The sequence below is a fragment of the Macrosteles quadrilineatus genome, unplaced genomic scaffold (assembly GCF_028750875.1).
Source record: "Macrosteles quadrilineatus isolate MER2022 unplaced genomic scaffold, UCM_ALF_1.0 Scaffold_3__2_contigs__length_128488019, whole genome shotgun sequence".
NCBI lineage: Eukaryota > Metazoa > Arthropoda > Insecta > Hemiptera > Cicadellidae > Macrosteles > Macrosteles quadrilineatus.
Genome location: NW_026542596.1, coordinates 91,717,261 through 91,743,535, shown reverse-complemented (window position 1 = coordinate 91,743,535; position 26,275 = coordinate 91,717,261). Strand labels below are relative to the sequence as shown.

Genomic DNA, 26,275 nt, shown 5'->3' with positions numbered 1-26,275 from the left:
ATCCATCCCCCCCAAAGCCATGTTCTAGTTACGCCACTGCTAAAGGTTATGCTTTGATATTTTCTTCTAAAAAAAAGAGGAAATAAAGGTTTTTGTATGTACAAACGAGGTGTACATTTACCATTTTTTCAGCTGTATTACTTTTTTTTTATGTCATACATTTTGGTGATTCCTTGTGAGTACGTTTTCTTGAAGATTTTATTAAATGGGTGTACAATAATAGAGAAGTTCGTAGGTCTTATTTAAAAACACACTGGAATAGAACACTTTTCTCAGGAACAAAATGTTAACAAAAAAACCTTGTATTGGCTAAGTTAAAAATGCAATTTCTTTTACATAAAAGATGCGAGTTAGTGATGGTTTTAGTTGTTTTACTTCTCATTAAAATACCGTAGCTTTTAGCAACAAGTTTTAATACATTGTTAATAAAAATTTGGTTATTGTTTTTAGTTTTAGGCCATTTTTTACCATTCATTGAAACCCAACGGCATGGACAGCCCCCAGGTTCAGTTTTTAACAATTAAAAAGCTACCAGCAGTTGGAGAACGAACAGGAGGATTTTATAATTACACTTTTTACAATAGCAGTTTCCCTCAAGGTTAACCCATGGTCAGAAACACAGGCAAAGAAGATATCCGCTAGTGGGTCACCAGAAGGGAGGTGGGAGGAGACATCCCCACACACTTGGGATGCTGACTCTCAAGGCATGTTAATTATTCCCCTCTAAATAAATTAGCCTACTTTTAAGTTTAACATTTTGCACTAAATAATAAAATCTACAGTGATGATGACATCATTACCCTAACTCATTTTTACATTTATCGCTAGTATTTGTTTTGATTATTCAAATGACAGTCTCAGTCTTGTCAGGAGAGTAGGCGGGAGGTCCTCGGCTGAGGAAGGTGGAGGGGGGTTGAGCTGTGTACGTGAACGCTCGAGTGCCGTGGTAGTTGGAGTAGACAGACCTCGCAGACGACGGCCGGTCACAGTCAAGATCCAGCGAGTTACTTGAGCTCTGCTGGTACATGGGGTTGGTGTGACCCACCAGTCTGCTGACGTCTGAGAGAAACAGTTCCAGTTGATAAGTAAGCTTAAGATAATTGAATTAGAGATAAAATAATCTAAACTCGATAAGAAACTTGGCTAATGTAAACTTCCATGGCAGTTTTCCAAAGAAGAAATCCCTGTGACTTCTGGGTTGAAACGTGTTGCCTTGTCGATGTAAGATGACGGTGTTGCAGACATCATTGCTCTTCTCCATCAATGTAGACACTGTTCACTTACAACACTACTTTTTCTCACTTTACGATTTGTCTCTAAAATGTTGGCATCTTACATCACCTAGACACCTCAGTTCAATGGAGAAGTTACAAGGATTTCTTCAGTGTGGGACAATCTATAGCCAAGAAACCTATTAAGTAATAATAAAAACAAAAAGAAAAATATACAAAAACTTTTAATATATATTAGGATTAGTAAAAAAAAAGTATGCTGCAGTTCATCAGATAAGTTTGACAGGCTCTGAAGCATATATTTTGAGATGTCCACTTAAAATATCATAAACAACATTATATAGTTCTAGTTTCTTATTTTTAGATCCAAATTTAATGCTGAAGAAATGTATGTAACAGTGAAAAATACCAAAATATTATAGAATAAGTAGTAAAGATATCTGGTTTAGGAAGGTTACTAATGAGTGAAGAATTAAGTTTAGATTAATGGGATGGCAATTGGACGGCTAGGGATCCTACTCACACTAAGGTGATTTTTAGATTTGGCCACTTTTGTTTTGAAACATTATTAAATGAATATGAAAATTAAATTCTGGATAAGAAGACGTTATAGTTATTTGTGCAACTAGTGAGAAAAGTGAGAAATTGACTCACTCGAGAGGAATGGTTTCTCGAGTGAGGCAATTGTACTTTGAACTCGAGTTGCACATTATACTTTTCCTACAGTTACCATAAAACAAATAAATTGGTGAAGAAACATAACCTATTTTTACACAGAAGTGAACTTTTAATATAACATTTAACGTGAAGTGACAAATACAACAGTACAACAGCTGACCAGCTGATTTACAGCCAGTGCTGCCAACGTATTTCGCACGCATACGACGTTGCCTGCATGTTACGCGCTCACTATTTCGTGCCTTCACGTTGCAAATCTGGAGTGAGACAAAGTAATTAGAGTGAGACAATGTTAACATTGTCTCACTGATGAGCGAATTGGCCACTTTGCTTTCTCAAATCAGTGAGAGAACATGTACATTGTTAGGTAACTGTACGAAAAATAATATAACTTCTTCTTATCCAGAATTTAATTGCAGATCTTGTTAAGAATCGCACCTTTAATAAGGTGCTTATATCAAGGGATAACACTAACAACCTTCACCATCCAATCTACACTACAACACTATACCATTATAACACTACAACCATTATACGTTCAGCTGATCAGAAAATTTCGTTAAAGGTACCCAGCTTATGTCATCCTCCAAAATAAACTGTTTTTCAAATTTATTATTTGGGTGTAAATAGTGTTGAAAAACATTTACAAAAGGTTGTGGCTTTACCTTGCTTCTGCTGCTGATCTATGAGCCGGGTGACCGGACTGGGATGGGACACTCGATGTCTACGCTGAGACGAGCGTGCCGACGACCTCGAGTGTGAGTGTCGCTGACTGTGCGACAGATGTGTCGAGTGCGGCCGCTGTAGAGGCACTCCTCGTGAGTTGACACTGCGACGCTTCACTCGCCGCGGAGTCATGGGACGTGGGGAAGACAACCGAGACTCAGGATCTTCTGAAAACTCTTTGTTGTAATATTGCGACCAGAAATAATTGTTACAAGTGTAGGTGGTCGAAGGATTGCATGGATAAAAAGGAAGACCTTTTAACTATAGTCAATTACATCACTAAGAAGATATTATCTTAGCTTATTAAAGAATCAACCTTAAAAAAATCAAAATGGTAATCCTTAGGCCTAGTAAAACTAGAAAATCAGCTATGATGTGTTTCTAAACTCTTCCAATTGTTGTTCTACATCTCCTTTTGTTGGTATGCCTAAAGTGTGTATAATTGCTTAAGACATTTGTTTGAACATTATTCAAACACAGACAGACTTACCTTCCGGTTCGTGAATATTGTCATCTGAAGGACGTCTCATGCTGTACTCTATGGAGTAGAGCGGCGGCAGTTCATTCACCTTCTTCTTTTTACCGGGTGGAGCTAAAATGACAGAGAGGTTAAAAGTAAATTGTTAAAAACCATGGATGTGCTGAGTCACTATTTCTGATTCAAGAGTGAACAAAGAAAAACATACATTGGATTCATACAACCCTGAAATACCAGGGTGTGTTAAGGGGTGAATTCATGAAGTATGAGAATTGAGTGGTGCTGATTAGCTGATCTAAGTCATCAAAGTCAGCTGCATCAAATTTCAAACAATCAAAAAGTTTCTGGCTTTTCTCAGGTTCGAAACAGCAACCTAGGGACAACATAGGTATACAGTATCATATTTAGGTTTTGAGCTCATTTTAGCGAATTTCCCATATAGGGAATAAGCTATTACCGTAGTAGTAGGATCATTGTTGTAGTTTACTTGTTTATGGGTATATATTGATACAATTTGGCAAATTTATTTATTTCATCCTATACTATTGATGTATGGTCAAAAAACACTTTTTACCTTCCCCGTAACAGCAAACCTAAGCACTTGTTAAATCTAATGTTATTTAAATAGGGAATAATATGTCTTATTTATGGAAATATTTTAGTAAAAATGTAGTCAGACAAGTTGAAATTCGCTTAGTCTGCAGGTTTGCTGCGGCGGGGGTATTAATTATTTCTTCTCTTATTGTATCACTTCTTTGCAAAAACTCTGCCTATCTTTGACTTATTTAATAATAGAAATATATTTGACATATGTATATTTTTTTATTGTCATAGTCTCTCATACAATTGACTGAATAGAAAAACAATGACAAAAAACTCCCTTTTTGAAAAAAATACCATACTGTGTTTTCATATTAGGTAATGATAGGGTTTATTAATTAAATTCAAAATTTAATCTTTTGCAAAATATACCTATATATATGTTTTTGCTCATTTATTTTTCTCTCAAGACTTTAAGAAGCCATTAAACCCCTATACTATTATGAAAGAACAAACAAACTTGTTGCTTATTGCCAAAGTGTGATAGGCTGATTGAAATACTTTGGCACAGTACAGACAGAGCCGTATTTTGGCATCGTTCATAATCCAGCTACTCGGAGGTCACGAATTGTGGATATTTATAGGCACAAGTACTATCCTGATAATTATTAATTAGACCAATTAATTAATTAATTATTAATTATTAATTAATTAATTAATTATTAATTATTTTGTTGGTAAATTACAAGGCAAAAATGTGGTTCGGATTCCACTATAAACTGTAGGTCCCTTAGTTGCTGTTGACTGTATGGGCTATTAATTATCAGTCCTGTCTAAGGAACATGTCGGCCATGGTCAGTAACAAGACTACAATATTGCGCCACTCATCCTACATTTACCTCCATTCATACTTGGCTTAAAATACCTACCTTTGTATGGGCGCCATTTCAATTAAAAGTATTTAAAATAAAGTATTAAGATAATTAAATTTATAAATCTCTTAACAATACAAATAATTAATTTTGCAATAATGTCAATAAAGAAGCCCAATCACAGGATTATTATTCAAACTCAGCCTGAGCCTGTAGCAGGATGCCAAGAGTAGTATACTTTGTTATTTTCCATCTTACATAATACTATTTTTCAATCCAATTTAGAAGATTTTAGATTATTGATGACAGTTTAAACTGAACCTTGATGATATACCTATATTAGTTTATAATGTTATGAATGTAATATATTAAACACAGATATAAATGAGTTGAAGATGGGCAACTCGTACAAATTGCACAGTCAGCCACTCCCCCTACTTACACTCCTTATTCCCTACACTTTTCCTGTACCAGGGATATCCCTATTGAGCCAAGTGCCTCCCACTTAATAATACATATTATGTCAACCTTAATTTTTTTACTGTCTCCAGTCTGATCTTCTTCCACCTTTCTACCCCCTCCCTCTTATTTTACTGTCTGTGTCAGACCAACCTAAGGTATTGTATGGAATGGGCTGAGGATAGAATGGCTTTGGGATATTGTATTTCTCTGGTATCTCTAACAGCTCGTGACATCTAAGCTGGTACTTGGCCTAGCGCAGGCAGTGTAGGTAGGAGGAGGGTGGAGGTAGGGAAAAGACCGGACTGCAAACATTTCCGCTGCCTCACAGGGTTGACTCCCCTTGTATTATGTACTTGAGCAACTTCATATAATTTTTTTTAAACTAGACACTAGTAGCGATCGGCCAAGTGCCAGCTTAGATGTCACGAGCTGTACCTATTGAACGCCAGGTACCCTCCAGCAGTAAATAGCCTTGCCCGGACTTGTGGAGGTCTAAGTTGGGCCAAAAGAACTTGACAAAATTTATTTGTTTCTAACTGAGAACCATACCAGACTGGTATAGTTATTTTATTGTTCTGAGTTTTAGTACTAATATACCTTGCTCTGATATTGTTTTTTTTCCGACCAGCATATTGTGCTACTGTTATTTTTCTAAATAGCAGAACCCATTTTTTCACTCCCCCTTCTTCCCTCTCCACCATTTCAATTTACAACATATTTTGAGCAATTTATAAATAAGTTTAAAGAAACATTTAATCGGGCAAATTAAGGGTAATTTTTGACAATTTAATGACAGTCTTGGCTCAAATTTGTGTAATATCATAAAAAGTAAATTTCAGTATTTTACAAACTTAATTCAGTAATTAACCCATTGGAGACTTATCAAGGAATTTCCGTGATCGGCTGAATAGGCCCAAAAACCTTTTCACGGAACCATTCCCTGATGACTATAGCGTCTCATTTTCCTGGTCAGAAACCGATGAGAACCTCTTTAGCGAAGGAGTGGGGGGCGTGACGTCACTCTTCCCTTGAGGGAACACCATTACCGCAACAATACGAAGTGAAGTCATTGGTATTCGTGGCGTAGTGGTTACCATACTTGACTGATGTCCTGAGGTATCCAGATCGAATCCCACCAGTGACATTAACTTTTTGTCAAAGTTTTTCTTAGAATGCGATTACGTCTTAACCAACTCAGCCAATAAAAAATTCAACAACTAACAGACAAAATCTCTGACAGCTGATAAAATATTGCTAGCATAACCTTTCCACTAGATAATAGAAGAGGAATAATCCTTTGAAGGGTAACTAACCTTCACAACAAGTCATGCAATTTAAATACTTTTGACGGGAAAAAAGAAGAAAAGTGCTGAGAATAAAACAAAAAGATTTAATTGCAACAAATGGTTTTCAACATCTGATCAAACCAATAACACGACCATTATCACAACTGTATTAATTTGTTTACACTCAAGTTCAAATAAATGGCAATTATTCATTACAATGGGACAAAGTAAGCACAACACTTTGGATAAAAAGTTGGATTATATGATAGGATTTAACAAACTATTAGTATGGAAAAGCCACTGGCATTCATTTCACCAAGGTGTAAACAACAAATTAATCTAGAATAGTGCAAATGCGCATATAATCTAGATTGACCCAGTTTGAGAAAAAAACTTCAACAGTCCTGTAATTAAAAAAGAGGATAGAGAGAAATTAAATGAATGGTAACATTATTGAAAGTACTGAAATGAGAGGTGTTCCTAATAGTCCAAAAAACCTATTGAGTTATTTTCTGTCCAAAGATCCTGGTTTCCAATTGTAACAGTAAAGAAACAGGTCAAAAATATGGGAAAAATAAATATTTTAGTGTTATACTTTAGAAACAACTATATCTGGGTTTCATTGTGTCCAAAGCAACTTAACAAATAGGACTATTGCCACAAACATTAATTTTATACAAAAAATACTTGGACTGAATGTAACAGTAAAAATACAATTTTGGAAAATTAATTCCTCGCAGCTATTTGTTCTTCAGACTAAACATATAAATCATAATGCAACATTCCTATCTTTCACATCAATTAGATGTGAATATTGTTTTAGTCCATACTTTTGTGACCAGGGAAATATTATTGTTTAAAAGCAACTGTCTAAATTAATAACTTAACATTATTTTACTTCAACTACTGTTAATGGTTGATTAAAGGATTTTTGGCTTATAGTTTTTTTTTATTAATTTATAAGCATCAACATCAACGAATCTTGATCTTGATGTGTGTTGTGTTTACATATATTAAAAGGCGATTACAATTTAAAATCAGTCTAAAAGGTTAAGTAGCAAGTACAGCTTATGCAATAATTTAAAACATTATCGTTTTTCCTAGACAAAATAGTTAAGACATGATTTTTTACCTAAAAAATAAATATTTTTATAACTACAATCACAGCCAAATACCATAAAATGTTTCACCAGCAATTTTCATTATCTATTAGGTTTTCTACCAAAATATAACTTACAATTTACAGAACATCTACAAAGCAATACCCATAAACTATACAACCGTTTCTTTAGTTCTACAGCATTACAATAGATTATATACAAATCATTTACAAAGAAATACTATATTGTTATAACATACAAGATTACAGTAGACCCTCTCTTAATCGGCCTAGAATTAACCACCTCGCCCGGGCTGAAATAAAATAAAGATCAGTTTATCTGCTCTGAATTTTAAAACTGGTCGGTTTTATAAATCTTTATTGGTCATTGCCCATCCTTTCTAGGAATATAGGGACTTCTGTTACCATACTTATCACAGTAATAAAAATAGAAACTTGACTGAATAAAAGTAAATTTTAAAGTGTGATTGTAAATGATTAATCCATTTTATATCAATATGTGGCTGTATTAATAAATACTGAAATAATTCTCAGCGTGATTGAAATTCAACTATGTGTGCTTTTTCCTAGACAAAATATTCTCTATTCAAAAGTGAATAGAAGGGAGAGATTGTCTTATCCAGAGCATTTGATACTGATATGTAAATAGACAACCCTTTGCAGCTATTTGACTCTTTTGCATACTACTTTTGCATTTATATTACATTGATAGGCCTAATACATTTAATATTTTTATGTTATATTACCAATTGTGATGGTGACGTATCTGTGCATACTTTAACTAAATATGAGTGAAGGATGAGTGTTGAATTAAGTGTGATGTATATTTGTTACTGAATAAAACCAGCTATTTTCTTAAAATCCTGATGATCAAGGGCAGCAGGGTTTGGTTTCAAACCGTCAGGAAGTCCACGTTTCAATAGTTGCCTGTTTTATCCTACCTCTTACATTATCTGACCGAGGTGGTCCCCATACTGGGAGGGTGAATTAAGAGAGGGTGTACTGTATTTTAGTGGTGTTACAAAGTCAACATTTGTGCCGCACTACTGACATGCACGGTGTTTGTTGAGGCTCCGCGTGAGAGTGAGAAGACTGTCGGAAGCAGAAGGCACAGTGGCGTGGCGCACATACATGGGCTGTAGAGCTAGATGCTGAGGGCTTTTTGACTCAAATTCACCCAAAAAGTCAACTACAAAAGAGAGACAAAGTGAGCATGCAAAGAGTTGTGTAACTACCACCAAGGAAGAACAGCCTATACCAAAGTGCTCTATATAAACAAGCATCTGCGAAAGTTGCAAAAAGTCTGAGGAAATAGCTCTTTCCAAAAAAATTTGTATCTTTATTGCTTTAAAACATATTTTTAGGCTACATAAGAGCCGAAATTCCCTTTGAAAATATATTTACAAAAATATTAATATATTTTAAATCTGTGATTATTAAGAAAACTGCCTGTAAAAACACAGTTACTAAAATTTGAATATCCGTTGCAGTTATATGAATCATAACAGACAATCTTTCCAAACTGCTCTAATGGAACTTATTTTTTTGTTTAGTTAGAAAGAAATCCTTATGTGTAACCTAATTCAATCCAAACTTAGCAAGCAACCCATCGTTATTATTTCAATGGCTGTAAGCTAGAACAAGAAGTTAAACAGAACACACCAAATTTACCTTTTAAAGAAAACTTTGGACATGCATGAAATATTTAACTAAGCTGCGTAAAACAAAGGATCGCATAAGAGTAAATCAAAGTATTACATTTACAGTTTTTTAGGAGAACAGTAACAAAATTACAATACAAGAACAGTTTTCAAAACAAGACGTGTTGAATGGGTAGTAGAGTTTCAATTAAACTCTAAAAAGTGTCATTTTGAGATGGCTTTAAACAATTTTCTCCTGTTAGTTGGTCAAACCATTATGATTAACTGACCTAAAATTTGATTGGAATTTAATTTGATTTGGTCTTACACAATTATCTTAGTTGAAAAATTGGCAGTTGATTTGATAATAAGTGATTTAAGTGTAAAACTTGATCGCTAAGGAGTAAATGACAGCATTGATTAGATTTCTGTATTTACAATGCACTATAATCATTTAATAGTTACATGAGATTATTTGTTTTAATTGGTGATCCTTTATTTTACTTTTAGAACACAAGCATTAAGAATACCTTATGCAAAGAGAACATGCTGTAACACACTACAAAAGTGAAAGAAGTAAGTTCTATACATCTATAAAGCTATTAAAAAATCAAAGAGTGTGACATTCCCAAAATATTGGCAGCAGTCTTATATGAGAGGAGGCTATGCCATTGTCAAGGAGTTGTACTAGAAATGTTAAGAGGTTTCTATTGAAGTTAATACTATTTAATATTCATTATTAGAGATGTGTCAATTCTCGATACCACCAATACTTGGCCGCTGGTATCGGTATCGAGAATCAATCGTCAAACGTCGATACTGATACCGATGACGTTTCTATACTGTGGGAGTTGATGATGATGAATAAACGGCCGCAGGAGATGTTCATGATTATCCGCAATCGACGGACCCGAAAGACAGTGATGATAATTGCGTAATTGTAGAAGACATTTTGGATCTTGCAGTGATCCCAGAAGATTATATCTCCATGACCGCTGGCGATAATCACGATATTACCTTGTGTTTGGGTTGACTGAAAATGTCAGGCTAGCACACCTCTATATCATTTTATATTTTATTTTTGTTAGATCATCATTTATCTTTAATATGGTAGTTTTTTAATGTGTTTAGAAGGGTTTAAACTTAAATTGACTAGTTAGCTAGATAACTGATAATTACTTGACACCATGACTAGTTTGATCATTTTTCAGGCTCTACCTTGATAGGTAGTCCCACTTTCTGTAGTGATAAAAAAAAAAACCAGCTATTTCGATGGACAAGAAAAAATATCTCTAATTCCTAAGCCAATGAACATTATAAAAAAATGTTATATAAAAATAAATAAATACTATAAAATATACTCACATGTATCATCTTCATCAAATAAGGACCAGGCAATTATAACTCCCGATATTAAACCAAAAACCTGCAAATAAATAATAGGAATCATAATCAACAATTATTAATTTTATAAACCATGATACAAATACTTTTTCCCACCTACAAAAGGTGTAATATTACCTTAAAAAGAAATACATAGATACAAATACAAGTAAAAATATTTTAAGACCAAAGAAAGACCTTTAGACCACTAATTCTGCAAACGTAAACATTAATTTACTGTAGAATTTTCCTATTTTTCTGGCATAAAACAGTTTAATTTATGAATTATAATTATGTTTGCAATGGTAGTTTGGTAAATAAATGCATTAAATAGTTTATTCAATACCATTAGGAAGGATTCAGTTACTTTTTATCTAAAATTACCAATTGTTCACTATAGAGATGGTAAAAACCAGAAATATTTCATATCAAAACCCCCAAAAAATGGAACCAAAACTTAACAAAATCAAAACAAAAATTATGAAGACCACTTTTTTTAGGCTGGTTTATCTTACGTAAAATAAATCCTGTATCTCCAAATAAAGTAGATATCTCCAAGTTGTCTACAATTGGCATTAGTTCCGGAATCCCTACTTAAACAATTTGCTATAGCCAATTTAATATTTATATTTGTTTATTGAGCGAAGCGAGCGAAGCTCTTATACGTCGACTCTTATGCATTTTGAAATACGCAAACTCCTCCTAGACGGATGAATCAATCGTTTTCAAATTTTGCATGGTGATAGAGACCATATCGGTGAGTGCCAACATCTATATGGCGTTAAAAAAGTCTCTCAGGAATCCGCCCCACTGGGTCTCAAAGTTTCAATGTAATCCTTATGGAAGCAATATTTGACACATAAACAAAAACATATGATCAGCTGTTGACTTTTGAATGCAGTAGAAAAGAAATAGCTGATAGCATTAATCCACAGATATTAGAACAGAAACGGTATGGATCATAAATATAATCAAATGACGACACTAGCTTGAGGTCCGTGACTTAGGAAGTGGTGAAGGAAGTAGTAAAGGAGAGCAGTCTGGAGTGTGGAAACTGTTTATGACGATTAGATTTAGGTATCTGCATTCCTAAAATTTTAAAGGAAGGGAGGAAAACTGGTCCGCGACGTAGGAATTGGTGAAGGAAATAGTCAAGGCGAGCTGTCCGGAGTGTGAAAACTGTTTATGACGATTAGATTAAGGTACCTGCAATCCTAAAATGCTATGGGAAGGGTGGAAACAGGTCCGCGACGTAGGAAGTGATGAATGAAGTAGTAAAGGCGAGCTGTTCGGGATATGGAATCTGTTTATGACCCTTAGATAAAGGTATTTGCAATCCTAAAATGCTATGGGAAGGGTGGAAAACAGGTCCGCGACGTTGAAGTGATGAATGAAGTAGTCAAGGCGAGCTGTCCGGAGTGTGAAAACTGTTTATGACGATTAGTGTTGAAGTGTTGAAAGTGAGGTTAACTTGATACAGTCTGACTGTTTGTGATCCTGAATAATTGATATTTTTCTAAATTTTAAACAAGTTTTATGTTGAAAATTTTGTTGTATATTCAAGTTCTACCAATTTATTGCAAATTGAATGGATAGACTGCAGTTTTTAGTGAAAATTTTTCTTTTAGAAGCATAAAACAGCACCACATAACCTACAGTGAATTTTAGGTAAATAATCTACATGTATGAAATAGGAGCTATAAACTAAAAGTACACTTTACCTTCTCCAGTGAATATTAACTGAACCACTGTAACTGATAGACACTGAACATCAATGTAATAATGTGGGATTTGCAGATAAATCAACATAAACTGCAAGGTCATTGTGCCTAGGCCAACAATGATGCAGGACTAAAAGGTCTTATCTCTTATCAGTGGGCATTGTTAGTTGGCAAGCAATATTCCTGAGCCTATCTAAACCTACCTGCAATATAATATTAAACAGTTAATCTTAAGGAAAGGAACAATTTAATTATGGGTGAAATAAAAATATAACCTATTTTTATGTGCACAGCTATTTTTAAGTGCATGCTGTAATCTTTGATGTTATAATATTTTATTTTTGTGTTAAATATTCCTTGGCTATTTTTTACTACTGAATGAATTGCAGACAAATTCAATTATTTTAGGCCTTGTCTGTACATAACCCTTTTGCTGCCTACATTAAGCCAAGAATAACTTTGACATTATTGGTTTATTTATTGAATGATGGATAAAATTGGAGTAAGCAACTGTGGAGTTTGTTTTAAATATGCTAAGAAAGCAGCTATACTTTGCACAGGACATTGTAATAAATGGATTCATTTTAAATGTATTAATATAACGTATTCAAAGGTAAAAAGTATGTCCAGCAATGAGATTAAGGTCTGGAAATGTCCAACTTGCAGGGAAGATAATGTTTCGGAAACTATTGACGAGGATAAACTAGACACAGCTTATGACAGTAATGTTTCTCTCTCACTAGCTACAGAAATTTATGGTTACAGTGTTTTATGGCTAGTCACAATAATTCCCTAGCTACATTAAAAGGAAAAATTCAAGATATTGATATTGATGGAGAGATGGACCTAAACACTTCACTTACAATTGCTGCTGAAGCAGGCTCACTACTGCTTGAGGAAAATGACAAATTAAAACAGCAAATTCATGACTTGAAAAATGACAGACACCAGGCTGAACAGCAGGCTGAAGAAATAATTAAGGAACTACGGGATAAAGTAAATATCCTAACAGAAGAAATAAATAAACAAGAAAGTGTTCACGTACATAAAACTCAATCTTTATATGAAAAAATGAAAACTGAAATTGAAAATAAGAATAATATAATTTCTCAGCTAGAAGATGACAAGTTGATGTATAGGACTCAACTTAAGGATCACATGAAAGAGAAAGAGGAATTGAAATCATGCAAAAAGGAGATGGATAAACTTAGTAATGAACAATCTAAGTTCCAGCTAACCATGAAGGATAATGAAGATTTAAAAACAAAGATAAATTTGCTGATGAATAAAAAAACCCTCTTAGAGAAGAAAATTTTAGAATTAGAGTCGAAAAAAGAAGCTGGTGACACTGCAAATGCTACAAAAGTTTCAAAACTCTTAAAATCGGATGAAGCATCATGGTCCAAAGCCCGTTGGGTAGATGATACCATTCTCCAATCATACTTTCATGCGTTCAGTAGTGATCCCGCTCTTAACAACTCCGTCCTGTTTCTTGGCCCTTTTTCAACTCAAATACTTAAACATTGCAGCCAGGAAGAGGCCCAATCTGAAATGGATACTTTAATGTTTATGAAACATAATTATGTTTTATGCTGCTTGAACGACAGCCTTAATCCTGACAATGATGATTCTGGCTCTCACTGGAGCCTTTTGATTTTTGACAACATTAGAAAATTGGTATACCATTTTGACTCTAACTCAAACTTTAATAAGTCCAGTGCCCTATCACTGATGAATAAACTCAACTTTGATAACAGTACTCTAGTGAATATCCCCTGCACTCAACAGAAAAATAGTTTTGAGTGTGGCATAAATGTCTTGGTTAACACAAAGCTGGTAGCTGAATGTTTCTGCAGAAGCCCATTAAACAGTGCAATGCCTCTTCATGAGTGGTTCAATTCATTTTTTGTTGGATCCTCCTGTGATAATGTGGCCTCTGGTGTTAACAAAAACATGAGTGAGATCTCTCACCCTGTTAAAAATGGGATAATCAATGAACATATAGAGGAGACATGTGACAGGACCACTAAAACTAAACATGATTACACATGGAAAACTGTAAGAAGATTAGGAAGAAAAAAAACAAGGAAAGAATTTGAATCATCAATAAATCACACTGAAACTAGAAACAAATTTAATGTCCTGGTTGAACTTCATGAAGATGATGCGGAAAAATATCCTCACAGTAAAACATCAAGAGGACTGATTAAGCTCAAAGCTCCACAAGCCACAGACCAACAAAATGGAATCTTAAGAGCAAATAAACGCTACAAAAAAACATACAGAACTAATAAGTTTATAGTTACAGAGGCTAAACCACCAATCACTAAAGAAAATAAGGACAAACCATCAATAGAATCTCGTGACCGACATTTAAATGATACAGTAAGTCAAACCAGAAATGTACAGCCCCCTACTAAGATGGAAAATAAACCCCGTTTTCATATTGCAGGGGACAGCCATGCAAGAGATTTAGCTCAATTCCTCACTCCACTAATGCCCCAGTACTCCGTCTCATCCGGCTACTATCCAGGTGCCTCACTGCTATACGTGGTCGAACAGTTGGAGAAGTGCAACAACAGATATAAGGAGAATGATTGTATCATACTTATTGGTGGGTCCAACAGAACAGATGCAGACCACTTTCGAATTGTACTGTCCAAAATAGAAAATCTAATAACAAATACTAAGGCTAAAATTATATTGACAGAAATACCCTATATTTATCAACAACCAGAGAATGGTGAACAGTTTTTTGAGATTGAAAACTGTAATTCTTGCCTATTATCCCTGTCAATAAAACAAAATGTTAAGTACTTGATGTTCAGCCATTTGTTAAATTATAAAAAGCATTATACTAGAAATGGAATGCACTTAAATAAAGCAGGAAAGATAGTAATATCCAAAAGCATCGCAAACTGGCTCTCTAAACCCTTGAATACTGGATCTGACCAAAAAGTCAAAATAGCTCCGCTTACTGCTGAATTAAATCCTTCTACTACTGAACAAGGTTCAATTTCTCACATCAGAAATGTTCAAATTAATAATGCCCACATGTCAGGGATGATTAAACAATTTTCTGATCAACCAGACACAGCCTTCGCACACTGTATTTCTGCAGATATTGGGGACAGAAACAATATGTCTGCAGGTGTAGCTGTAGTGTTTAGGAACCACTTCGGCAAACCAACAAAGGATGACTTTATAAACCAACACCTAGCAAGGCAAAAAGTAAAGAATGGTTCTACTATTTACAGTTTAGTAACCAAACAAAAATACTTTGAAAAACCCTCTATTACTGATTATGAAAAGGCGTTTGAGGAGATAGTCCGGAGTGTGTAAACTGTTTAAGGCGATTAGATTAAGGTATTTGCAATCCTAAAATGCTATGGGAAGGGTTGAAAACAGGTCCGCGACGTAGGAAGTGATGAATGAAGTAGTCAAGGCGAGCTGTCCGGAGTGTGGAAACTGTTTATGACGATTAGATAAAGGTAATATTAAAGGCATTCCTAAAATTCTATGGAAATGGAGAAAAAGGGGTCCGAGACGTAGGAATTGGTGAAGGAAGCAGTAAAGGCGAGCTGTTCGGGGTATGGAATCTGTTTATGACCATTAGATTAAAGTATTTGCAAACCTAAAATGCTATGGGAAGGGAGGAAAAGGGGTCTGCGACGTAGGAAGTGATGAAGGAAGTAGTCAAGGCAAGCTGTCCGGAGTGTGGAAACTGTTTATGACGATTAGATTAAGGTATCTACAAACCTAAAATGCTATGGGAAGGGAGGAAAACAGGTCCGTGACGAAGGAAGTGGTGAATGAAGTAGTAAAGGCGAGTTGTCTGGAGTGTTTGATCTGTTTATGACCAATTGATTAAGGTATCTACAAACCTAAAATGCTATGGGAAGGGAGGAAAACAGGTCCGCGACGTATGAAGTGGCGGAGTAAGTAGTCAAGGCGAGTTTTTCGGAGTGTGGCAACTATTTATGACGATTAGTTTAAGGTATCTGTAATCCTAAAATGTTATGGAAAGGGAGGGAAACGGGTCGTGACGTAGGAAGTGGTGAAGGAAGTAGTGAAGGCGAGTTGTCCGGAGTTTGGGAACTGTTTATGACGATTAGATTAAGGTATCTGCAATCCTAAAATGCTATGGAAAGGGAGGGAAACAGGTCCGTGACGTAGGTGGTGGTGAAGGAAGCAGTAAATGTGAGCTGTCTGGAGTGAGGGAACTGTTTATGCCCATTAGATTAAGGTATATGCAATCCTAAAATGCTATGGAAAGGGAGGGAATCAGGTCGGTGACGTAGGAAGTTGCGAAGGAAGTAGTAAAGGAAATGTTGTTCAAAGTGTGGGATATGTTTATAACCAATAGATTAAGGTATTTGCAATCCAATAATGCTAAGGGTAGGGAGGTAAACAGGTCCGAGACGTAGGAAGTGGTGAAGGAAGTAGTCAAGGCGAGCTTTTCGGAGTGTGGGAACTGTTTATGACGATTAGATTAAGGTATCTACAATCTTAAAATGCTATGGGAATAGAGAGAAACAGGCCCGCGACGTAAGAAGAGGTGAAGGAAGTAGTAAGGTGAGCAGTGTGGAGTGTGGGAACTGGGAACCCTTTGTTGCAGTTAGATTAACTTATCTGCAATGCTGAAATGCTATGAGAAGGGATGGAAGCATGCCCACAACATAGAAAATGGTGAAAGAAGTAGTAAAGGCTAGCGGTGTGAAGTGTGGGCAATGTTTGTGGCAATTATATTAACGTATCTAAAATACTAAAATGCTATGGAAAGTGATGAAAACAGGTGGAACTACCACGATGTAGGAAGTAGCTTATGAAGTAGTAAAGTATGAGCATAATGTGAGAACCGTCTGTGGCAGTTAGATGTATCTTCAATCCTAAAATGCTAAGAGAAGAGAAGGAAACAGGCCCTACGACGTAGGAAGTGGTGAAGGAAGTTTTAAAGGCTGGCAGTGGAGAGTGGGGGAACCGTTTGGGCAGTTAGATAAATGTATCTAATACCATTATATAGTCAATATACCAATATATAGTCAATTCTAATACTTAAATGCTACGAGAAGGGAAGGAAACAGGTCTATGGCGTAGGAAATGGTGAAGGAAGTAGTAAGGCTTGCAGTGCAGAGTGTGGGAACTGCCTTTGGCAATTACATTAATGTATCTGCAATCCTAAAATGCTATGGGAAGAGAGGGAAACAGGTCCACGACGTAGGGGGTGATGAAGGAAGTAGTAAAGGTGAGCAGTGTTGAGTGTGGGAATGGATTAATGTTTCTGCAATGCTAAAATGCTATGGGAAGGGACTGTAGACTGTAGGTTAAAATGATTACAAAGCACAAATCGATACATATTTCGATACATGCAATCGTTTACAATAGAAATTTACAACTGAGTTGTCAACAATTGATTTTTACTCCATAGAGGCTAAAAACGATCTTTACTCCCTAAAGAGTAAAAATGCTACTTTAGGCCCGCAACGCATGCATTAAAAACGACTGTTTTTACTGCAGTATGACAAAACCAATATAGTATGAACCCCTGATGACTCCGCTCAATTTTGTGGATGCCTATGCAAACGCCACCTAGTATTAAAATTCAATTTAGTCTACAGCATGTAGTGATAGCTAACGAGATAAAATACAAATTCATTGTGAGTGACAAAGACAGCAGATATAAGTCCAAGCTGTTTATGTCAATAACTGCATAGTATTTTTTATATCAACATATCCAACAGAAATAAAACACTTTGCTCTAGATTACTCTTCCTAATACACATAATCAGTAATCACACATTAAATCAAACACAACACAGACAAAACCTAACCATTTGCGCTCAGTTGGTCAGTCGAACTCGACAACGAACAGTGGTGAATTGTATCATAAAAGTTAACTGTCTCCAAACCCCACATGGCAAGTACATGGCCCTCCTTTCTTCCTTCCTCATTGGTACTATTGTAGTTTTAAATTTGTTCTCTAGGTGTAACCACGAAGCAAAGTTTACTAAAGGGAACTTTATCTGAGCTTCTCAAGCATAATACTGTTACTACTGTAGTATACCTTCAACCAACTGATATGCAAAAATTGACTTATTTTGTAAGCGCCAAAGCATTAAAATCTAACAGATTATTACAGACATTTTCTATCACGATTAGTAAAAAACTAAATTTTCACAACTTTTTGGTTCATGGAATCTTAACCCTACTGTACTATTTTCAGAATGGTTTTTCGGCTCAGTTTGTGTACTTTTCTTGTAATGATTTGATAACTTTTCACCTGGCGCTAAAACATCACCAGTGCTGATCCTAAGGCCCAATTCACACCGAACGGACGTCGGGCGGAGACGTGGCACGGACGAGGCACAGACGTGGCAGTGACGTGGCGTGTTCAATGCACACCGAAGGGACGGTGAAGGGACGGTACAGTGGCGAGACAACCTGTATGTAGACTAGAAGCTTTGGTTTTTGCTTATTTCTATTAATGTCAATGGTGTTAGTTAATTTCTGTCAACTTAATTAGTACAAACAAGGGAATTGTTCTACTTCCTCACAAAATTTGATATTAAATTCAATGTCGTCTCGCATAGTGAAGAAACAACTCACAATCTACACACAAAAACAACTCTACACAACAAGGTTGGTAAGTACAAGCACACTATACACAAGAAGGTTGGTAAGTACAGTACAATATTTGCAGTCCGAACAACGGGCGCGCTACGGACATGCCACTTCCGATACGCCACGAGGGACGCCAAAGCGACGTGGCGGTGGCGGGAGGGCGGCCGCCCGCGCCACGTCACTTGTGTGTGCATTGACCAATTTGTTTACATGGGGAGGCGAGGAACGGACATATGTCCTCGCCACGTCCGTGCCACGTCTCCGCCCGACGTCCGTTCGGTGTGAATTGGGCCTAAAACATTGTTAAAACTTGGTTTTTACTAATCGTGATGGAAAAAGACTGCAATAATCTGTTTGACACTCAAGATACGCCCAGTCTACTAACCGAAGTGAGGAGATGTAGGATGGCTTGGCCGGCCTCCAGGTGATCGTAACGCAACAGACAGTCAGTGACAAAGTCTGGCCGCAGCGGTCGCCACGGCTCCCCCTCCAGTGATTGGTTGGCCAGGAACACAGGCTTACAGCCTGGACCACCCGTCTCCCACCAACTGACACTGCCCGTGCCTAGACTCAGCAGATCACTGTCCTGCAGACACAGATCATACATTTCCTCACTACTCAGAAAACATCACAATGTATGGAAACTGGGGAGATAAAGGATGGTAACAATAACTTATATGGAAACACACAAAAATGATTGACAGATGCTACATTTTAATTTAGCTTTTTCAATTTGGGATCAATGAAATTATAAAAATAAAATGGTTGTAGGGTTTCTCTGTTGAATTTAATATTGAAATGAAAAAGTGTATGTGTCTCTGTGTTCAAATCTAATGTTGGTAGACTATTTAATCGGTTCTGGAGTAAGGCCTTGGTGGACTGGATCTATGAGTCTATTATAAGGTTAATGATATGACAAAACCACTAAGCCATGATTTTAAGCTCTTAAGTTTTTCAGGTAGCTGGCTAAAGGACTTTTGTTTGAGATAGGTTTTGGTTGAGATTGGACGTAAAAACACGTTTCTTCCCAACTCAAACCTTACGTGGTTGAAAGTGAAAGTCAGTAATTACTTTCATTGACACAAAAATATTCTAATTATTTGGTATGTTTTTGTAATTCTTCTCGCAGGACAAACTCTTTATCATTTAGGTAAGTCTACCAACTTGAATCTTTCTTGGTTTTATGTCCGTTACAGAAAAATAATCTGATTAGTGTGTATAGTGCAATGTTTTTAAGTCAAATATAAAAATTATCACATTAGGTTTAAAAAAAACACATAAAATAATATAAATTAACTAATCTTACTAATTATCCAATTTATTACCTTATCCAGTCCGAACAGATTCAAATAGAAACAGACAACGAAAATATTCCAACTGCACCAAAATACACACCAAACTGAATACTAAAACAAAGTTAAGAAAGGAAAATTAAAATTGCATACCAAATAAAATAAGGGTAACATAATAAAATAAACAATAGCTGGTCTTGTGAACAGTAAATAAACTAAACATACATAAACATTAATAAAAACAGAAGGAGTGTTGAAAGACAATTTCACATTCTATTATATAACGGTAGCCTACCTAATTTAGGACCCCAAAACTGACTACTAGGCAGTAACACAAGTGACCATTGCAGGTTAATACAAATGATTTTTACTGTGGGTATACGAGATTCAGTGAACTTTTGCATAAAAAGAAAAACGTATGCTTAAAACAACATACAGTATATCACTGCACATTAAGATTTTCTATTAAAACTGTGTCACAATATAAACTAGACAGTATCTGGGGCACAACTTGTATAATACTGCTTGTTTATTTAAGTCTACCTTGTTCAACCCTTTGGATCTCGTCCTTTTTATACAATAACTATGTAGCCTACTTTTTGCAATAAAATTGTATTACAAATTAAATAAACCAAAACTTACCACGATAATGTATTTAGGACGATATTGATAAACCCCAAAAAACCCAAAAATTGTAAATATTATTTGGAAAAAGTTTGAGAAAATTGGTCCCCACATGTACCCAAGGAAGTCGAAAACCTGACGGCAAGCTGTTAGAATCTGCAACAGAACAGTTTTTTTCCATTACAAAATACCATTACAAGAAAATATTAAGAACCATTAAAACATTGATTTTAAGAGTAATTTATTTTGCTGCTACAGGGCAGGTAATAACGCACATTTTTAATTTAAATGTTAATATACTAGCAAAGTTTGAAATAGCCTAAACAAATTTTCCAAGTGTTATCAAAATATATCACTAAACAAGCAAACTACAAGAGTTTATTTATTTCCCCTAAGAATAAAATAAGAATTCAAAATTTAGAATATTTTTGGAATTATTTCTGATACCATTAGGTGACAACAACAATTGCTTCAATTTACGCTTACAAAATTTCTTAATAGCTTTTAGCGAATTTCCCATTATAGGGAATAAGCTATTACCGTAGTACTCATGGTAAGACCTGGACGCGGGACCGATTTTTTTTTTCGTTTTGAGGTCCCTAGAGGCCAAAAACACCATCCGTTCAAATTCATATATATATATATTTATATATTTATATATGTGTCCGTCAGCACGATAACTCGAGCAAAAATGATCCGATTTTGATGAAATTTGGTACAAACACGTAAACGTACGTTTATTCGAACGAGTTCGCGATCCAGCATGATCGGACCATGGGAACGGGGGTTTACGGGGGATTTTATGGGGTAAAAATAGGTTTTTCCCATTTTTCACCCAAAAAACATAAAATTTAGCAATTTCTTTCCAAACCATTTTGTAGAGCTTAAAAAAAAAAATAACTTAGTATATTGAAGCGTTATTATGCGCCTAATTGTTACGGAGAAAATTCCAAAAAATTGTAAATTTAAAATTCCCATGTTATTCTTATGGAGAATAAGTAGCCTAAACTGTTGTAGTTTGTTTGTTTGTGAACATATTTTGATCAAATTTGGAAAATGTTTTTATTTCTTACTAACAATTCACATTTTACAAAAAAAAAAACAGTTTTACCCTCCCTGATGCAGCAAACCTAAGTACTTGTTAAACTAATTCTATTTAAATCAAGAATAAATGTTATATTTTTAAGTAGACATTTCAGTGTAAATCCAATCAGTCAAATGGAAATTCGCTTAGTCTGCAGGTTTGCTGTGGCGGGGGTATTTAATAGTAAAGTAGGTTTTTTTAATAGTGTGAGAAAGCTGGTTAGGCAGCCCACAAGTAGGCTATATATTTTCAATAATGGGCGTATTTGCTATTTTTAGACACCTAGTACTCACTTTATCCACTTTGAACGTTTCAACCAATTAGTTGACTGGGTAAGGAGATAAATTGAAATATTCAGTAGTCAGCTGTCCGAAGACTTTACATAGGCCTACCCTTGCTAAACGTTAGATTTTATTTTTTTATTATTTAATTTTAATTTTTTATACAAATGAATAATTTGTTTTAAAATCTGAATGGAGGAAGGTAAACTAGTACCGTCATGTATATTATTGAAGGGAATTTATACGGTAAATATACCAAAAGATGGTAAGTGGTGATCGATTTCGACTCCAATCGGAATCGATCACCACTTACCATCTTTTTTGTATACTTACCGTCTTGTGAGTAACAGTATAAGCGTAAATATATGTTTTAAGTGTTATAAGACATTTCTTTTATTTACTTTCCTTAAATTTAAAAACACGTACCGGTACAATGCTGATCAAAAAGTGATACGCTAAATAAAAGTTAGAAAGTTTTACTAATCATGAGTAGGACCTGGTCTTGGAACAAAATAAGCTGACTTTACTTACCAACTGGACCACACAGTTTGTCAGGAAAAAGGTCCGAAGACTACAAATTCCCATGTCATAAATAATAACGACCAACTCCTTCAGCTTCTAATGTCATTATGACATTACAAGGATCAGCGGAAATATGCTCATGGTAGGCCTAATCCTGGAACACACAAAGAAAGACATTAGTACTTAATTTTACAAACCAGATCAAGTTAAAATGTTCTAAAAGTTTTTTTTATTTTGTTAAATATATAATTTGAAATGAAAATATTCGAAATCAACTGAAATACAACCTTTATTGTAAAGGGTTTGGCCAACATTACCCTAAACACAACTTTCAAGATTGGCTACTTTGATTTCAACAAATCACTGAAACACACTCCTTTCTTTTCCTTTTCTCGGCCAGTGAGCAGGATTATTGTTTTGGACGTATGGATAAAAATCCCATGTGTCTGTGATGTGGAACTGTTACTATTATTCGGGATTTGAATCAGTGTGGTAAAGTTTAAGCTTGGATCTTAACTAAGATACTTAGCCTAAACAACCCATATACCGTGACTACAGCAAATTTTGTGATTCTTGTTTTTTCTCGCCAATAACAATAATATTGCTGTTCATAGACGTAAGAGCTTCAAACAAGAAGTAGGCTAAATTCAACTTTTGGAGTTTATTTTAAATGTCTTTGATGCCAAGTCGTCTGGTTCATTTAAGTTATCAGTTTGAATGTTGACGTTTCTTGAAACAGTCGTTTTTTTTAAGGTTCTTAATGACTCAAACTATGAGAGGGGTAAATGGAATAGGCTAAGCTTTTGTTTTTATATTTTTATATTACATAGACAACAGATTTAGAATTAATATGTGTGACTGTTTTGTTATAATCCTATTTTAAGCCGGATATTGAAATTATAATTTTTTAAACTAGGCCTACATACCGGAGATTAGCCATGTAAGATTACTATTTTCTAAATACCGTGACTGGATCACAGAGTTTAGTATATTCTTTACACAAAGGATATGGTAACCGGACCTGGATTAGGCGTCCAGCAGTGACGTCACCGGGTTGTGGGGACCCGGAACGCCATTACCACAACAATTTGATGTACAGCCATCGGTGTTCGTGGTGTAGTGGATAGAGTGCTTGGCTGATATGCAAGAGATCCGTGGTTTGAATCCCATCAACTAGGCCTATTTTAACTTTTTGTCAAAGATTTCGCTTTGAATGCCACTTCCTCTTAACCGTAGGCCTACATCTTTGGTAAGAATTTTCGTCATTTGTAATTTTATTTTATTTATGAACAGAATTTAAACTTTCATTCGATTGTTTCATTATCAGCAAGTTTTGTTGATTAGGTTAGGTTATGACAGTAACGCTTAAACCACGTCCAGTTACCGGACACGTATCATCTACATATTTTTTAAGGCAGCAAAAAATAATATTTTATAAAATAAGAGTTTAGGCCTATTAGCCTAATTTCTAATGGGGAAACCGAATATAGCCTAGGCCTGAGCCTAGGGTAACAGGCCCTAGCATCTTAGTCTAAAAACATCTTTTGTAGTCCTATGGGTAAGATCCTGGTAATTTAACACTCATGGCTAGGCCTACTTCAGTAAATTCACAGCAATGTGTCCCTTATCAATGAAATGGTAATAAATTTGAACTAGGCCTAAGCTTACTCTGAAGGTCCATTAAAAAATCACCTGTCCTCAGTCTAGTTTTAAAACTCCTAACACAGGCGTGTAAAAGTTTTAGTAAAGGCTATTAATAATATTTAAATAAAAGGCAACTTAGTAAAATGAAATATGCTAATAATCATGCTAAGTTATTTAGGCGTGACGTGCATAGGCTAGGCCTTCCTTGGTTCTAAGTACTAAGTAGTAATCTAAGTACTCAGTACTCACTTATTCAATTCATCCATAAGAGAATAATACCAGGTAAAAACACATAGTCTAATTTACAAATTCCACTCTTTGTTATTGCTGGAAAGTACGTGTGTGACCAACTACATTATTATGAATTAATTATTTGTTTGTTTGTTATGTTATGTTACTATTTTACTATGCTACAAAATTCTTTATTTACTTGTTGCCAATAGGAATTAGGAAATGAAATAATGGGGTAGGGGTGCAGGGGCAGGCCCGGGCAGAGGTTCGCGGCTCGCTCGATCGAATTGGCTCAATTCGATTTCAATTGTCGCTTCTTTTCTTTCTGTTTTTTATACAATACAATGATCCATTCCATTCAATACCATTTCCTTCCCAAATCCCATAATATTGTATTCCCTATTCATTTATGAACATTCGCAATTATAAATTATGCCATCTTATCCTATTTGTATGGGGCGAGTTCCCGCAAGGCTCATGGGACGCTTCATGACGCTGCCATGGCAGAAGTCTGTCAAAAGCGTGTCGCTGATTTTGTTAGGTTGGTATAGCAGCGAGTTTTCTTATCAAAGCAATAACATGGCTTCTATAACTAGGTTGGTATAGCAGTGAGTATTTTTATCCAATAACATGGCTTCCTTATAACTCACACCTCACGCAAACATGGCGGCTGGCGACACGCATCTTTGACATTCAGTGTCAGTGCTACCTCCAGATAGAATTATAGCTCAGTGGTCATAGTAATGACACGTTTCTCATAATTCCATCTTTCAACGATTACTTCAGATCATCTGCACTGTCTGTCACAGTGTCATGGGTCGCTCGGGGTCCATTCATTTCATGAAAGGCTCACGGGACGCGCGATGACGTCTACTCCTTCGATTTCAGAGGAACGATTTCATGACGTTCACACTTTCCATTTATATTCATTGTCCAATTTAGTGGATCTGGTTATGAAATGGGCCCCAGGCCGCGGCCTGGTAGAATTGGCAACGTCGCAAGTAGGGTTGTTTGGTGTCAGACATCCCACAAGATAACATGGCAGACAAGTGACATCAGCTCATTAATTTGCACTTTAGTTATTTAAATTTAAATTAATGATCATAAATTTATTAAAATTTTGAATATAAAACATACAGAATTGAAAACCAAAACGATATTAATTAAAAATCTATATCTGTACATTTTTAGCGGAATCAATATTTCCATAGTCCAGTAACTAAGCACTCAAAATACGGGTTCTCTAGTAACACTATGTTATCTGAAAAGGCAATAATGCTAATACTGTCCAGGGGCCCATTTCATAATAAACTACAAGTTACAAGTTACAACTTGTAACTTGTAATTTTCATTAGATTTGCATTGGGCGATCAGCTGATTTACTAATAATATTAGTTTGTACTTTATTATGAAATGGGCCCCAGGTTAGAATAATCAGTTTGATAGAATAAACTTTGACAGTTGCAGAAGCAGACGACAACTACGACACTGTCATAGACAGTGCCGATAGTTTGTGGTAATCTTGAAAGCTGAAACTGGAATATGGGAAACGTGACATCAATATGACGTCACGGAGCGTCCCGTGAGCCTTGCAAGAACGGTGCCGTGTTTCCCCCGGACGTGCGTGAGGCGGACAGTGCGTGAGCCGGACAAAACTGGTTCGGGTGGGTAATTGAGCGGACGTCTCCCTGCATCTACCCGGCTCGGGGGAATATCCCCGTTACCGAATCGTCCGAGGAATTATCGCGTTTTGCCTCCCAGCGCCCAGTTCTTTCAACCACACCTAAACTACCGAAGCAATATAGCTCTGATTTTGTAGGTTAATAGCTAAGAGACTA

At 35.6% G+C, this 26,275-nt stretch overlaps 1 protein-coding gene across 5 annotated transcripts; it reads right to left on the bottom strand.

Moving 5' to 3' along the window:
- LOC128990053 (sodium/potassium-transporting ATPase subunit beta-1-interacting protein-like) lies at nucleotides 1–24,635 on the bottom strand. 5 transcript variants are annotated; one of them, XM_054412280.1, is made up of 10 exons: nucleotides 24,456–24,635; nucleotides 22,572–22,716; nucleotides 20,694–20,831; nucleotides 20,085–20,165; nucleotides 19,145–19,345; nucleotides 10,400–10,460; nucleotides 8,446–8,583; nucleotides 3,127–3,228; nucleotides 2,576–2,803; nucleotides 1–1,059 (listed from the first exon to the last, which is right to left on the bottom strand). In XM_054412280.1, exons 2-10 carry the CDS (start codon nucleotides 22,623–22,625, stop codon nucleotides 845–847), a joined length of 1,218 nt encoding a protein of 405 aa, XP_054268255.1. In that variant the 5' UTR covers nucleotides 22,626–22,716; nucleotides 24,456–24,635; the 3' UTR covers nucleotides 1–844. The 5 variants fall into 5 exon arrangements, with proteins under 5 accessions (XP_054268255.1, XP_054268256.1, XP_054268258.1 ...); XM_054412281.1 differs by having other exon boundaries at nucleotides 2,576–2,800; XM_054412283.1 differs by lacking the exon at nucleotides 8,446–8,583.
- Nucleotides 24,636–26,275: the final 1,640 nt, after the last annotated feature.

Excerpts from the sequence above, each read along its gene's own strand:
- LOC128990053 (XM_054412280.1), bottom strand. The coding sequence starts at position 22,625 with ATGGGAATTTGTAGTCTTCGGACCTTTTTCCTGACAAACTGTGTGGTC. Across the intron at positions 20,832-22,571 it reads CAAACTGTGTGGTCCAGTTG|ATTCTAACAGCTTGCCGTCA; the intron begins GTAAGTAAAGTC and ends GTTCTGTTGCAG. Across the intron at positions 19,346-20,084 it reads ATCTGTTCGGACTGGATAAG|GACAGTGATCTGCTGAGTCT; the intron begins GTAATAAATTGG and ends CTGTGTCTGCAG.